Source organism: Amblyraja radiata, chromosome 13 (assembly GCF_010909765.2).
Source record: "Amblyraja radiata isolate CabotCenter1 chromosome 13, sAmbRad1.1.pri, whole genome shotgun sequence".
NCBI classification, from domain to species: domain Eukaryota; kingdom Metazoa; phylum Chordata; class Chondrichthyes; order Rajiformes; family Rajidae; genus Amblyraja; species Amblyraja radiata.
Window position 1 is genome coordinate 4116636 of NC_045968.1, and position 16288 is coordinate 4132923.

The window sequence follows — 16288 nt, forward strand, 5'->3', positions numbered from 1 at the left end:
CGTATGAGACACTGAAATCCTTTCAGAATAGGTCAAGCTTCCTTGGCACAAAGGTATAACTGAAAATGGGATCAAAATGCATTGCAATGCCAAGAAAACAATGAGTTGTAATTCTGATTGCTGTGGTCAGATAGTCAACAAACTCTCAAAATTCCCTTTGGTTGGATGCTGGTGCTTTTCCCTGACAGATAGGCTTCATGCTGATGGTCAGTCTTGAGACAATGATTTATTTTCTTACTTTAGCAAAGCCTTCAGAATCCCCATTTGAGCTTTCTTGGTCTGCTTCTCTCCATGTGCTGTGTAGAAAGGAACTGCAGATGCTGGTTATACACTGAAGATAGACACAACATGCTGGAGTAACTCAGCGGGACAGTCAGCATCTCTGGTTAGAAGGAATGGGTGATGTTTCATAAGGTCATAAGGAATAGGAGTAGATTTAGACCATTCGGCCCATCAAGTCTACTCTGCCATTCAATCATGGCCGATCTATCTCTCCCTCCTAACCCCATTCTCTTGCCTTCTCCCCATTACCTCAGGCACCTGTACTAATCAAGAATCTACCTCTGCCTTAAAAATATCCACGGACGGCCTCCACAGCCTTTTGTGGCAAAGAATTGCCCAGATTCACCACCCTCTTACTACAGAAATTTCTCCTCATCTCCTTCCTAAAAGAACATCCTACAACCTACAAGCCTGTACATCTTTGGAAGAGAAGAAGGGTCCCAACCTGAAGCATCACCCATTCATTCTATCCGGAGATGCTGCCTGTCCCGCTGAGTTACTCCAGCATTTTGTGTCTCTCTATGTGCTGGTTTGTAGGGGAAGTCCAGAACAAGGGGTCACAGTTTAAGGATAAGGAGGAAGTCTTTTAGGACCGAGATGAGAAAAAAAATTTCACACAGAGAGTGGTGAATCTGTGGAATTCTCTGCCACAGAAGGTAGTTGCGGCCAGTTCATTGGCTATATTTAAGAGGGAGTTAGATGTGGCCCTTGTGGCTAAAGGGATCAGGGGGTATGGAGAGAAGGCAGGTACAGGATACTGGGATGATCAGCCATGATCATATTGAATGGATCGAAGGGCCGAATGGCCTACTCCTGCACCTATTTTCAATGATTCCGTTATTTTTTGAATAAATTGACAATTACGTGAAGAATTGTCTTTCCTCGTTGTTGCGCCATGTTCACGGCATCAGAGGAGACAAGGATGGAGACTTATTAGTGCGAGGACCTAGTGGTTTCGACACAGGACACAAGGATTCCGGGAGTGTCTAAGATACTGGCAGTCAGATATGAGCCTAATCACTCAGTGGGCTCGAGACTTATGAACTTCCCAGGGATCAGAAAATCACAAATAACCTGGGCCTTCCTAAGTCTTTAATTCCTGTCATCCTGCTGTGTAACTTAGTAAGTGATTGAATTACAAATTCAATCCTTAAAGCTCACCCTCTGCCAGATTTGGGTCTTGACATTTGAAGGCAGAGTTGGGAATGGTGTGAACCAGAGACTCAGGTTTAAAGGCAGGGGGGAATATATTTAATAGGAACCTGAGGGGCAATTTTGTCACCCAAAGGGTGATGGGCATATGGAACGTGCTGCCGGAGGAGGTAGTTGAGGCAGGTACTATCGCAATGGTTAAGAAACATTTGGACAGGTGCATGGATAGGACAGGTTTAGAGGGATATAGGCCAAATGCAGGTGCTTCGGACTAGAGTAGATGGGGCATGTTGGCCGGTGTGGGCAAATTGGACCGAAGGTTCTGGCTCCACGCTGTATGACTCTAAAAGTAATTGGTTAACATTGGAAGGGCTCAGAGAACTGAGAAGGTTTTAGAGCAGGAGAAAGTTACAGGGATAGGGAGGACAGAGTGACAATAGACAATAGACAATAGGTGCAGGAGTAGGCCATTTGGCCCTTCGAACCAGCACCGCCATTCAATGTGATCATGGCTGATCATCCCCAATCAGTACCCTGTTCCCGCCTTCTCCCCATATCCCCTGACTCCGCTATTTTTATGAGCCCTATCTAGCTCTCTCTTGAAAGCATCCAGAGAACCAGCCTCCACAGGCAGAGAATTCCACACTCACCACTCTCTGTGAGATAAAGTGTTTCCTCGTCTCCGTTCTAAATGGCTTACTCCTTATTCTTAAACCGTGGCCCCTGGTTCTGGACTCCCCTGACATCGGGAACATGTTTCCTGCCTCTAGCGTGTCCAAGCCCTTAACAATCTTATATGTTTCAATGAGATGCCCTCTCATCCTTCTAAACTCCAGAGTGTACAAGCCCAGCTGCTCCATTCTCTCAGCATATGACAGTCCCGCCATCCCGGGAATTAACCTTGCAAACCTACGCTGCACTCCCTCAATAGCAAGAATGTCCTTCCTCAAATTAGGGGACCAATACTGCACACAATACTCCAGGTGTGGTCTCACTAGGGCTCTGTACAACTGCAGAAGGACCTCTTTGCTCCTATATTGGGGTTACACAGTGCTCCTATATTGGAGGAAACACAGTGGAAGGGTCAAAATGTTGAGATCCATCTGAAACGTAATCAACCCAAAAAGGTAACTAAATTTTTCCCTACATGGATGCTGTTGACCCGGGTTTTCCCAACATTTCTCTGTTGCTGTTGCTGCTATGTTCAGTTTGCTCCTCATGTTCCGACCTTCAAAGGGAACTACAGGAGGCACTGCCTCAAAAATGCAGCTGTCAGTATCGTCAGCGACCCACACCACCCCCTGGCCATGCTTGCATTTCACACCTACCATCAGGAAGGTAGAGGTGCCTGAAAACCATGAGCTCCAGGTTCCAGAACAGCTTCTTCCATCACACTCCTGAACACCACACAATAGTTACACCAACTATAAACAACCAACTTCCTTCAGTTGTACTAAGGACTTTGGATTCCTTGGAAGTAGTATCAGGTTATTTATGATTTTTTTGTTTCTTGTATGTTCTCTATGTGTGTTGTGTTTACAGGCCTGTTCTTGTTGTGTTGCTGCAAGTAAGACTTTCAGAAGGTGGTGAATCTGTGGAATTCATTGCCACAGACGGCTGTGAAGGCCAATTTTTTAAAGGGGTGATTGACAAATTCTTGATTAGTAAGGATGTCAGGGGTTATGAGGTCGAAGGCAGGAGGAGAGGGTTGAGAGGGAAAGATGGATCAGCCATGATTGAATGGCGGAGTAGACTTGATGGGCCGAATGGCATAATTCTGTTCATAGAACTTATGAATTTCAGTTCCATCGACGGTACTTATGACAGTTAAATACTCTTGACTTTTAAGCCTTCGAACACCTGGTCTGTTTAAATTTTAGTTTAGTTTAGTTTAGAGATACAGTGCGGAAACAGGCCCTTCGGCCCACCGGGTCTACACTGACCAGCGATCCCCACATATTAACGCTATCCTACACCCACTAGGGGCAATATTGACATTAATACCAAGCCAATTAACCTACAAACCTGCATGTCTATGGATCGTGGGAGGAAGACGAAGATCTCGGAGAAAACCCGCGCAGGTCACAGGGGGAACGTGCAAACTCCCTACAGGCAGTTGTAGCACAAATTTACAGCAGAAATTGACTTATTTCCAATCATATGAACATCTGAGGGATCTCAGGCCAAGAAAGTAAAGACATATTCACAGAAGGACCAAAGACAGACACTTTGAGATGGGTTAGAGGCCACGGGAGTGCTTCAGTCCAGTGTTGAAAGGACCTCTCCATTTTAGTTTGCGCCGGAGAAGAGCGTGAAGGAAGAAAGCAAAAATGATTGAAGCGTGAAATGGTGCGGTGATTGAAAGAGCGTGGAGATGAGCAGGAATACGCCTCCATTTCAATTGCCACTAATTTGTTTCTGATTCTCCACCCCCACATTCTGTGGCTTTCTTTCACTGACACTTTAAAACCCATTTCATGCTCGAGAGAACAAGCGGGGTGATTGGCGGCCAGTCTGTCATCTCAGCCCTTGCTGTGGGAGGGGGTGAGGACAATGTGCAGGCGTTCCCATTGCATTTTGTTGTGGGTGTAAGATACTGTTTCTATCCTGCTTTTTCGTGTCTGGAATCAACAACCTGTACTGCCCGGGCCTGAAACCCATATTTGCTCGGATTTATTGACACCTTTTAACGTCTGCCTAAACAGATAATAGATTTTGCACCAGGTTTAATGTGTGTGGTGTGATTCGTCAGGTCGCAGTAGTTGACGGATCTGGGAATGCTGGGTTTAGATATCTGTCGAGGGACAGCACAGTGGCGCAGTGCTGGAGTTGCTGCCTCACAGCGCCAGAGACCCGGGTTCCATCCTGACCACTGGTGCTGTCTGTGCGGAGTTTGTACGTTCTCCCTGTGACCGCGTGGGTTTTCTCCGGGCGCTCCGGTTTCCTCCAACACTCCAAAGCCGAACAGGTGTGTAGGTTGGACAAAAGTGCTGGAGAAACTCAGCGGGTGCAGCAGCATCTAAGGAGCGAAGGAAATAGGCAACGTTTCGGGCCGAAACACTTCTTCAGACTGATGTAGGGTGGGGGGGGGGATGGGGAGAAGAAAGGAAAAAGGAAGAGGAGCCCAAGGGCTGAGGGAGAGCTGAGAAGGGGAGGAGACGGCAAGGGCTACCGGAAATTGGTGACGTCAATGTACAGGTTTGTAGGTTAATTGGTGTCGGTAAGTTGTAGAAATTGTCCCTAGGGGATTGGTGTGTGGTGATCGCTGGTCAGTGTGAACTCGATGTGCCGAAGGGCCTGTTTCCCCGCTGTATCTCGATAGTCTAAATGAAGAGTGTCTTTCCTTCGTTTAGTCCCCATGCTTCTGTCCTAAACACTTGACTTTCCTGCAGGCAATCGCCACTTTCTGGTGACAAAACCTCTTTTGTCACAGTCACTGATTATGAATCCCAACATGTGATTTCTCAGTTCAGAGCATCATCCTCGACACCACCCCAACCAAGTCTGTGTGTGAAGTGCCTTTTCTGTCAAATTAATGCCTTTGTTTCAGACAGTCTTGTGGAGCATGTAATTAGAAATTTAACAAACTGTAGTTTTTAGATGTACAGATGCTTTTACTGACTCCTTTAGGTTGGGTTGGTAGCGGTGGACTTAATAGTATCATCTAAAATTGCACGCCACTTTCCCAAGCATGCGTTTGCATTCTTTCACTGCTGTGATGGCTATGGAGTGCCCTCTGGTGGCTCTGAGAAAAACTGCTGACTTGTGTGGGAAGGAACTGCAGATAGGCACAAAATGCTGGAGTAACTCAACAGGACAGGCAGCATCTCTGGAGAGAAGGAATGGGTGACGCTTCAGAGTCTTGACCCGAAACATCACCCGGGTATTCCTTCTCGCCAGAGATGCCGCCTGTCCCGCTGAGTTACTCCAGCTTTTTGTGTCTTTCTTCCATTTAACCCAGCATCTGCAGTTCCTTCCTGCACATCAGGAATTGCCAAAGCTGGGTTATACCGAAGATAAGCACAAAGTGCTGGAGTAACTCAGCGGGACAGGCAGCAACTCTGGAGAAAATAGATAGGTGAGGTTTTGGGTTGAGACCCATCTTCAGACTGAGAGTCAGGGGGGGACGCACTAGAGGTATGAAAAGGTAGAGAACACCTGTCGGAGAGAGGAGGAGCACTTCTTCAAAGTAGGCATATCTTGAGGAGACTTCGCAGTGGTGCAGACAAAATGCGGAGGAAGGAACTGGTTCACACAGATGTTGGTTTACATTGGTGTAAATCAGTATCTGCAGTTCCTTCCTCCACATAACATAGATATTTAGTAATTAAAAATTAGAACGGTTCCGGCCCGACACGTCACCCCTCCTTTTTCTCCAGAGACGCTGCCTGACCTGCTGAGTTACCCCAACACTTTGGGCCTATTTACTGGAGGGAAAGTTTAAAGGAGCTGAGAGGGCAAGATTTTTTATTTTACACAGAGAGTGATTGGTGTCAGGGGTGATGATAGAAGCAGATGCGATAGTGGGATTAAATATACATTAAGGTTTTCAATATACATATAGATATGCAGGGAATAGTGAGATATGGATCACATGCAGGCAGTGATTATTTAATTTGGCATTCTGTTGACCACAGGCAGTAAGTTCATAAATTCTAGGAGCAGAATTCGGCCATTCGGCCCATCAAGTCTAGTCCGCCATTCTATCATGGCTGATCATCTTCCCCTCTCAACCCCATTCTCCTGCCTTTTCCCCATAATCCCTGACACTTTACTAATCCAGAATCTGTCAATCTCCGGGTTAAAAATATCCGCCGACTTGGCCTCCACAGCCGTCCAATATTGTTCTAAGGGCCTGTTCCTGTGCTGGAATGTTTTGTGTTCTATGTTAACACTGTTGCACCCGATATTTAGGTCATATTCTCATATGATACTCATTTATTTTAGTAGTTCATTGAAGGATGATGTTTTTGAGGTTCCTTCGCCAGAGGACGCATGTTTAAGGTGAAGGGGAAAAGATTTAATAGGAATCTGAAGGGTAACCTTTTCACACAAAAGGTGGTGGGTGCATGGAACAAGCTGCCAAAGGAGATAGTTGAGGCAGGTACTATCCCACCATTTAAGAAACCGTTAGACAGGTACATGGATAGGACAGGTTTGGAGGCACATGGGCCAAATGCAGGCAGGTGGGACTAGTGTAGATGGGACATGCTGGCCGGTATGGGCAAGTTGGGTTGAAGGGCCTGTTTCCACACTGTATCACTCTATGACTCTAACTTGATTAGATAGCTGAACTGAGATTATGTCAGTTTAATAACAGTTTAATCAAGCATTTATTTTAATAAACCGACAGAGCAGAATGTGGACTTTACATACTAGAGGGGCTGTCCCACTGTGGTGACCTAATCCGCGAGTTCAGAAGAGTTCGACCTTCAACACACGCACGCACACACACACACACACACACACACACACACACACACACACACACACACACACACACACACACACACACACACACACACACACACACACACACACGGTGGGGGCCAGGGAAAGCGGGGGAGCGCTGTCTGAAATTCACACCCGCGATGAAGAAGGTAAAAGACGGCTGCACAGTGTATGGTAAGTCCTTTAAAGAGAGGGGGAGAGAAGGGGAGGGGGAAGTGGGGGAGAAGGAGTGGAGACACTTTTAAGAATTATAATAATGTTTAGCGGGCATTTAACCTACCGGTCATTTTTCCTTGGTCCTGAAAACTCCAATGAGTCAATTAAAATGCCCGGTCAACGAAGGAGATTGTGTGCGGCTGCCCTCGACTGCCTGTAACTAAATAGCGACCCCACTCCACTGCACTACGAGTTAAAAAGGACCATGCCAACCAATTTTTACTCGTGGAAAATGTTTCAACATGCTGTAAAATGTTCCACGACCTAGCTGAGGCCGCGAGTATTCAGGAACTTCCCTCAAGCATGAAGGAGCGTTCCAGTGACCTCATAGGACCATGTGTCGACCATGCTGCGAGTTTGAGTCGAGGGCAAACTCTTCTAAACTGGCAGATTAGATCGCCGCAGTGGGACATGTCCCTTTATGCTGAACAACTTCAATCCTCCATCCTCACATTAAGCCAATCTAATGATCTGGAATTAAAATAAATATATGACTGGTCAGCATTAATCCTTTCCTTTTTTTAACAATGTAATTTCGTAAAACAATCTATTACTTAATTTCTTAATGTATTCTCCTCTTATTGAGATAAATACGTGACCACGTGTTGACTTATTTCAAAGCTACATCATGTGAAAATTGATCTTGGAATGTGGAATGTGATCACAGACTCAAGGAACTGCAGATGCTGGAATCTTGCGTAGTAATTGTTGCGTAGAAAGTGCTGGAGTAATTCAACGGGTCAGGCAGCATCTCTGGAGAACCTGGTTAGATAATGTTACGGGGCAAAATCCGCCTTCATGCTGATTAGTTTAGTTTAGTTTAGAGATACAGCGCGGAAACAGACCCTTCGGTCCGCTGAGACCTCGCCGACCAGCGATCCCCGCGCACTAACACTATCCTGCACACACTCGGGACATCTTACAATTATACCAAGCCAATTAACCTACTGTACGCCCTTGAAGTGTGGGAGGAAACTAGAGATCCCGGAGAAAACTCATGCAGATCACGGGGAGAACATACAAACTCCACAAAGACAGCACCTGTAGTCAGCTCTACCACTCTACCGCTCTGCCACTGTGCTGCACCGAAATGTAAACATGTTATTTGTGCAGTTTTATCTAGGTCAGAAGATTTATGCCCCACTTTAAGACTTTGATATTTAATCTACCATGACACTCCATTCCACTGGTATATGGGTTAGTGTGAAATATCATCCTTGCAGTGCAGTGAGAAGCTTGTGGGTCCTGCCTTGTGGGTGAGGTGATGTGGATTTTCTTACAGCAGGGATCTTGATCTCAACAAACTGGGCGCTGTGTTTACCTTTCTGCAATGAATGTACAACAGATAGGATTTCTTTGAATGTGGCTTGATTTAGGTCATCTTGAAGTACATAATAGTCAACAGTGTTTTATTGTCATATGTCCCAGATAGAAGCATGAAATTCTTACTTGCAGCAGCACAACAGAATATGTAAACATAGTACACTCTAAACAATATAATAAATGAGAGAGAAATTAATAACTTCGGTGGGTGTATATATACAGACACTCACAAATACACACACACACACACACATATATATATACACACACACACACACACACATATTTACACACAAAATATTGATCTAGGAACTTTATTGTCATTCAGACCTTTCGGTCTGAACGGAATTTTGTTGCCTTGCAGTCATACATATAATAAAATAGCAAAACACACAATAAACACAAATTTAACATCCACACAGTGAAGGCAAAAAGTCTTAAGTCTTTGTCTCTTCCTTCCTTGTTCTCCCTCTGCGCTGAGGCGATCCAGGCCTCCGCAGTCCCGCGGCTCAACCGTGCTCCGCGAACGGGCCGGTTCAATCTCCACGGCCTGGGGTGGTCGAAGGTGCCGCCCTCCAGTCCAGCGGACGCAGCTGTTGCCGCTTGGCCCAAACAAACTTCACAAATAAACAATAACAGTGCAACAATACCAATACTTGTCCATGTAGTTCAGAGCTTATTTGAGGTTGTGGTGTTTAATAGCCGAATGGCTGTAGGGAAGAAGATGTTCCTGAACCTGGACGTTACAGTTTTCAGTACCTTTGTGACTGTTCCTTTTTTGATTAAAGTGACATTAAATTGATTTTTTTTTAAAGTCCAATTAATTAAAGGGCTTGGTGCAGAATATAAATAAATTTGCCATAGAACAGTCGAGCGCAGGACCAGGCTGTACACTGTACACTATACAATGTAATGGCACAATTGTAATGATGAATTTTTTTCTGCTGACTGGATAGCAAGCAACACAAGCATTTCACTGTACCTCGGTACACGTGACAATAAACTAAACTAAACACTAAAAAACTGAACTAGGCAGGCTCTTCAGCCCACAATGTCTGCGTCGAACATGATGCCAAGTTTAACTAATCTCCTATGCCCCCCACAAGATTAAATTCGATATACATTTTGTTCACATTTTCCAACTTTTCTGCTCCCTTCCACCAACCCACCAGTTGCCAAGGTCAGATTTCACTAAGTTTGCCAGCATGTTAATCTATTCAATTACCAGAGGTGGTCACTTCCTGAGCTTTCTATCCTTCATGCATGTGAGACCCAGTCTACTGGTATTTACCAACTAACATAAACCTAAAGGAGACTAACTAAAATAAGCAATGCCGCCTATTGAGGACCATGTGTTTGAATCCCTTTACGATCGATACGATAGAACTTTATTTGTCCCAGGAGGGAAATTGGGCTTGCGCTGCCAACAGTCATAAAACACAAGGTACGTGAAACGTGAAATTAAAGTGACCAGTGGAAAGGATTGGGGATGTGCAAAGATTGGTGGGGGGGAGTCAGTCTATCCAACGACAGAAGGGGGAGGAGTTGTACAGTTTGATAGCCACAGGGAAAAAGGATCTCCTGTGGCGTTCTGTACTGCATCTTGGTGGAACTTGCTGAAGGTACTCCTCAGGTTGACTAGTTTGTCCTGGAGGAGGTGAGCTGTATTGTCCAAGATGTTCTGCAGTTTGAGGAGCATCCTCCCCTTCAAGAGTTTCTCCAGCATTTGGTGCCTCTCTTTGGTCACGGCATGCGTAGTCTACCAGCTTATTGCGAAGTTGTGTGATGATAATTAGTGCAAAGAACATGAGATACAGCTCGCAGATGCCTGACTCGGTCACTGAGGTGCAGGAATGGGAATTTGGGTGAGATTCTACAACTGTCCCCCATTCAATTAATGGCTGGCAAGAGTTAGTGCTCTCTGGAGAATGGAGAGAAAATGTAAGCAAAACCAAATAATCTCAGTTTGCTGCTAACGAAAGCAAAGTGAGAACAAATTCTGCACAGAGCAAAGGCAAGACTTTTCATAGCATTCAGAAATTCCTTGTTTGCAAGAAGTTTGGAGAACACAGTATATGTTATAAAACGCTGGAGTAACAATAGACAATGGACATTAGACAATAGGTGCAGGAGTAGGCCAATTTGGCCCTTTGGCCCTCAGCGGGACAGGCAGCATCTCTGGAGAGAAAGAATGGGTGACGTTTCGGGCCAGAACCCTTCTTCAGAAGTGTCGGCATGGACTAGGTGGACCGAAGGGCCTGTTTCCACACATACACTGTTTGTACTGACAGCTTTACAGGAAGTGTCAGATCCAAGAACATTAATTCTGAGGGATGCTTTGTCAGGAAACTGATAGTCAGGAAACTTTCAGTGCAGAAATGGAAAGATAATAAGGAAAATCTTGCATTAGAAGCCTGCAGTAACTTTTTTAAGAGGAACTTCACTTAAAATGTCACCACTCCGTTGCACCACTTTAAAGTTTTATCTGAGATTTAATGTAAGTAAGTAAGTAAGTTTATTGGCCAAGTATTCACATACAAGGAATTTGCCGTGATGCTCCGCCCACAAGTAACAACATGACATAGAGTGACAGTTACAAATGACTCAGAAAACACTAAACATTAATAATAATAAAACATTAATGATAAAACACCATTGATCAAGCATGTGAACCAACAAAATACCAGATCAAAGGGACGCTACAGATTTTTGGCTATTGAGTAGAGCAACTACTCGTGGATAAAAACTGTTTTTATGTCTGGCTGTGGCAGCTTTGACAGTCCGGAGTCGCCTTCAAAGAGTGATTCAAAGAGTTTGTGGCCAGAGTGAGAGGGGTCAGAGATGATCTTGCCCGCTCGCTTCCTGCCCCTTGCAGTGTACAGTGTTGTGTTTTGGAATATCTCCTTTGACATCCTGGCCTATTAAGGTGTTTTTTTTTCTCTCCGTTACAAGGGAACCTTCTCATCGGCTGCTAAAGGACTTTATAAAGAACAGGAACAATGCAGCTAAAGGCCAACTGGACAGCCCCTTGAACAACATTGCTCTCCTTCCCAGCCACACTGTTTGCGAGATGGGGGAACTAACACAAACAGGTGAGGCAAGGAGAAAATGACAATGACGATCGAGGCCATTCGGCCCTTCGCGCCAGCACCGCCATTCATTGTGATCATGGCTGATCGTCCCCTACCAATAACCCGTGCCTGCCTTCTCCCCATATCCCTTGACTCCACTAGCCCCTAGAGCTCTATCTAACTCTCTCTTAAATCCATCCAGTGACTTGGCCTCCACTGCCCTCTGTGGCAGGGAATTCCATAAATTCACAGCTCTCAGGGTGAAAAAGTTTTTGCTCACCTCAGTCTTAAATGACCTCCCCTTTATTCTAAGACTGTGGCCCCTGGTTCTAGACTCGCCCAACATTGGGAACATTTTTCCTGCTTGTCCAGTCCTTTTATAATTGTATATGTTTCTATAAGATTCCCCCTCATCCTTCTAAACTGCAGTGATAACAAGCCTAGCCTTTTCAATCTTTCCTCATATGACAGTCCTGCCATCCCAGGGATCAATTTTGTGAACCTACGCTGCACTGCCTCAATCACAAGGATGTGATTTAATTGGCCTCAATCACAAGGACATGCTGCGAATCCCAATATGGGTCTTGCACATGCCAGTCAGGCCGTATGTCAAGCAGAAGAACTGGAATATGATGTGTTGTAGGAATGAACTGCAGATGCTGGTTTAAGCCGAAGATAGACACAGAATGCTGGAGTATCTCAGCGGGACGGGCAGCATCTCTGGATGGAAGGAATGGGAGACATTTTGTGTCGAGACCCTTCTGAAATGTCACCCATTCCTTCTATCCAGAGATGCTGCTTGTCCCGCTGAGTTACTCCAGCATTTTGTGTCTATCTTTGGAATATGATGTGTATGTCTGTGGAGAGAAATGGTTGCCTTGGTAATAAACTACCATCATTGGCATGCTCGATACAGAACGTTCAATAGGACAGGTTTAGAGGGATATGGGCCAAACACAGGCATGAGGGATAGTGGTGGACTGGTAGAGCTGCTGCCTCACTGACCCAGAGACCTGGGCTTGATCTTGTCTTCAGGTGCTGTCTGTGTGGAGTTTGCACGTTCTCCCTGTGACCACGTGGGTTTCCTCCAGGTGCTCGTGTTTCCTGGCCCCATCCCAAAGACGTGCGGGTTTGTCAGTTCATTGGCCTCTGCAAATTGCCCCTCATGTTCAAGGAGTGGATGCGTAAATGCGATAACATGGAACTAGTGTGAATGGGTGATCAATGGTCGGTGTGGACTTGGTGGGCCAATAGGCCTTGTTTCCATGTTGTATCACTAAACTAAACTGAAATATTGTCTTTAAAATACCAATACTTATGCATACTCTTTCATGATACAGCATATCTTTAGCAGCGGATATCACAGGCTGATGAATGTTTAGTTTTCACATATTTGAGTTATGGCCATACAAGTTATAGTCATTGTCATAGTCATCCAGAATAGAATAGAATAGTTTCTTTATTGTCATTGTAACATGAACCATGTACAACGAAATTGTAAAATGTCAGCCAGTCAGTGCACCATTCAAACATTTCTAAAAGCTAACGATACATACAAAGTAAAATATTTAAAAAGATAAACAACTAAAATAAATATCATAAAAATAGCACGCATAAACACCCAGCCCTACATCCTTCTGTCGATTTCATGTATGTATGTATCGCCCCTGCGTTCCTTGGCGGCTACATTTAGTGCCTTTATAGCAGTGGGGTAAAAACTGTTTTTAAGTCTGTTTGTCCTTGTCCTTGTAGATCTGTACCGTCTGCCTGACGGTAACAGTTCAAACAGGGAGTGTCCGGGGTGGGAAATGTCCTTTATAATACTCTGGGATTTTTTGATGCAGCGGGAACTGTGTAAGTCCTCCAAGGTAAGGAGAGGGCATCCGACAATCCTCTGGGCGTTGTCAATGGCCCTCTGCTGCTTGGGAAACAGGAGCCAGCAGGGAAACAGGAGCCCTTCGGCCCAACTTGCCCACACCAACCCATACCAACCACTATCCCACCTGCCTGTGTTTGGCCCATATCCCTCTAAACCTGTCCTATACAGGTACATGTCTAATTGCTTCTCAAGTTCAAGTTCTAGTTACATTTATTGTCACATGCACTATTTGGTACAGTGAGATTTGAGTTACCATACAGCCATACGAATAAAAATAACACAACACACGATAGAGTTTAACATGACCATCCCCACACAGCGGAATCAACGTTCCCCACTGTGAGGGAAGGCAGTAAAGTTCAGTCATCTTCCTCTTTCTTCACCCGTGGTCGGGGCCTTTGAGCCGTTCGCAGTCGCCGCTACGGCGGGCCCTCTTGCAATAGTACTTGCCTCAACTACCTCCTCTGGCAGCTCGTTCATACACCCACCACCCTTTGCGTGAAAAGTTACCCCTCAGACTCCTATGAAAGAGCCCGTCCCACTTTCACGACCTAATTCACGACCTTTTTTACTCGTGGACAATTTTCATAAGGCTTGAAAAAGGCCCCGACCTACTTGATGCCACGAGTACCTACGACTAGCATCACGACCTACCTACGACCTCCTACCACCTTGTGATGACCATGCTGCAAGTATGATTCAAGGGCAAACTCGCAGAATTAGGTCATGAAAGTGGGACAAGCCCTTTAATCTTTCCCGCCTTACCTTAAACCTATGCCATCTGGTTCTCGATTCCCCTACTCTGGGCAAGAGACTTTGTGCATCTACCCGACCTATCCTTTTTGCACACCTCTATAAGATCATCTCTCATCCTCCAAGTCTCAGCCTATTCAACCTCTCCCTATAGTTCAGACCCTCGAGTCCTGGCAACATCCCCGTAAATCTTCTCTGTAACCTTTCCAACTTGACAACATCTTGTCTATAACATGGTGTCCAGAACTGAACACAATACTCTAAATGCTGCCTCACCAACATCTTATATAACTGCAACATGACCTCCCAACTTTCATCCTCTATGTACACTGCATTAAATCAGTGACAACACTGTATTTTGGACTGAGTAACATTTTTACTGTCATAAGAATAGAGAAAAGTGTAACAAAGATCAAGTCTAACAGTAATTTAAACCCAACGTTTAGTTTCGTTTAGAGATACAACATGGAAACAAGACCTTCGGCCCACCGAGTCCCCACTGACCAGCGATCCCTGCACACTAACACTATCCTACACACACTAGCGACAATTTTACATTTACACCAAGCCAATTAGCCTACAATCCTGTATGTCTTTGGAGTGTGGGAGGAAACCGAAGATCTCAGAGAAAACCCACGCAGGTCACAGGGAGAACATACAAACTCCGTACAGACAGCACCCGTAGTCGGGATCGAACTTGGGTCTCTGGCGCTGTAAGGCAGCAACTCCACTGCTGTGCCACCGTGCCGCCCATGCCCGCAAGGTTAGAAACGTTTTTGTTAAGTCTTGTGTTATTTGCCTGCAGGTGTGGTCCAGCATCTCCTGAATGGGGAACATTTGCACAGCAAGTACATTAGGAATCACAGGCTGCTGCCCGACAACTGGACAATGAAGCAACTGTACGTGGAATCGACAGGGAAGAGCCGTACACTGGAGAGCGGGCTGGCGCTACTGTACAGTCTGTTGCCGAGATTTGACTGGGGTAAGATCCGGGTCCGTCACCAGTGGAGCACCATCTTCTGCTCCAACAGTTGTGATTGCCCCATGCGCAACCACTATCTGGAGGAAGAGCAACGGCGGCAGTACAACCTGCGCGTGAAGAATAACGTGTTGGAGCGGACGTACATCGAGATGGCAAAGATCGTGGGGGTCCCCACCAGGCAGTTGAGAGCGGCCAACCCCATCGATTCGCTGCTGTGCCATTTTTGCCACAACGTCTCGTTTCCCTGCACCAAACAGGGATGCATCAAACTGGAGCACTTCAGGGCCATCAAGGCCCATCAGCTAGAGGACGAGCAAGACAGGCAGAGAAAGAAGCTGTACTATAAGTATGCACTGCTTGCAACCCACCCAATATTAAACCAGACCGTCACACGCATGCAGCGGATCGCGCAGGGAATGAAGGACGAGATATTTGCTCTTTACTCTGCCCACGACGTCACAGTGGCGCCCATGCTGAGTGCTTTGGGCATCACCCACGCCAGCTTCCCTCGATTCGGTGCCCGGTTAATCTTCGAAATTTGGCAAAACAGAAAGGACAAAAAGAAGAACTTTGTGCGCATCCTGTATAACGGTGATGACGTCACATCCCAGACCTCATTCTGTTCCGGACTCAAAGCACATTCCAAACGCCTCTGCCGTTTCGAGAATTTTTTAAACTTTGTACGAAAGGATGTGTTTGCCGTTTTCAACAGCACAAACTATTACGATGCATGCCACAGGAGGGTGTTTTGAATATTTCAACTGGTGGAGATTCAGTGTCATTGCTATGTGTTGTGAATTTTAAATGTTACAAATTGGAACTTGTGACATTGTTTGATGATAATATTCTTTCTCCGATAGCAGAGTTATTTTATTTCCAGTGACAATAAAAGATCATGTGGATTAGTTTACATGATTTTGCCTTCCAGGGATTTAATTAGCAATACTATTATTAATGACTAATTAATTACTAATTACTATAATAACATTTAAAAGCGGCTGGGACTCTATTCCCTGGTGCGCTGGAGGATGAGGGATGATATTATAGGGGTGTATAAAATCATGAGGAATAGATTAGGTAGACACACAGAGTCTCTTGTCCAGAGTAGGGGAATTGAGAACCAGAGGGCATTGAATTAAGGTATGGGGGGACAGGTTTTATGGGAATCTGAGGGGGAAC

At 45.4% G+C, this 16288-nt stretch overlaps 1 protein-coding gene across 5 annotated transcripts in view; it reads left to right on the forward strand.

Moving 5' to 3' along the window:
- The window catches only part of pxylp1 (2-phosphoxylose phosphatase 1), a 138846-nt gene extending 122813 nt beyond the window's left edge, over positions 1-16033 (forward strand). For all 5 annotated transcript variants that reach the window (XM_033031113.1, XM_033031110.1, XM_033031111.1 and 2 more), the window contains 2 exons: positions 11377-11516; positions 14933-16033. In XM_033031113.1, coding sequence (XP_032887004.1) covers positions 11377-11516; positions 14933-15861 — 1069 coding nt within the window. In that variant the 3' untranslated portion in view covers positions 15862-16033. The remainder of the gene's footprint in view (positions 1-11376; positions 11517-14932) is intronic.
- Positions 16034-16288: the final 255 nt, after the last annotated feature.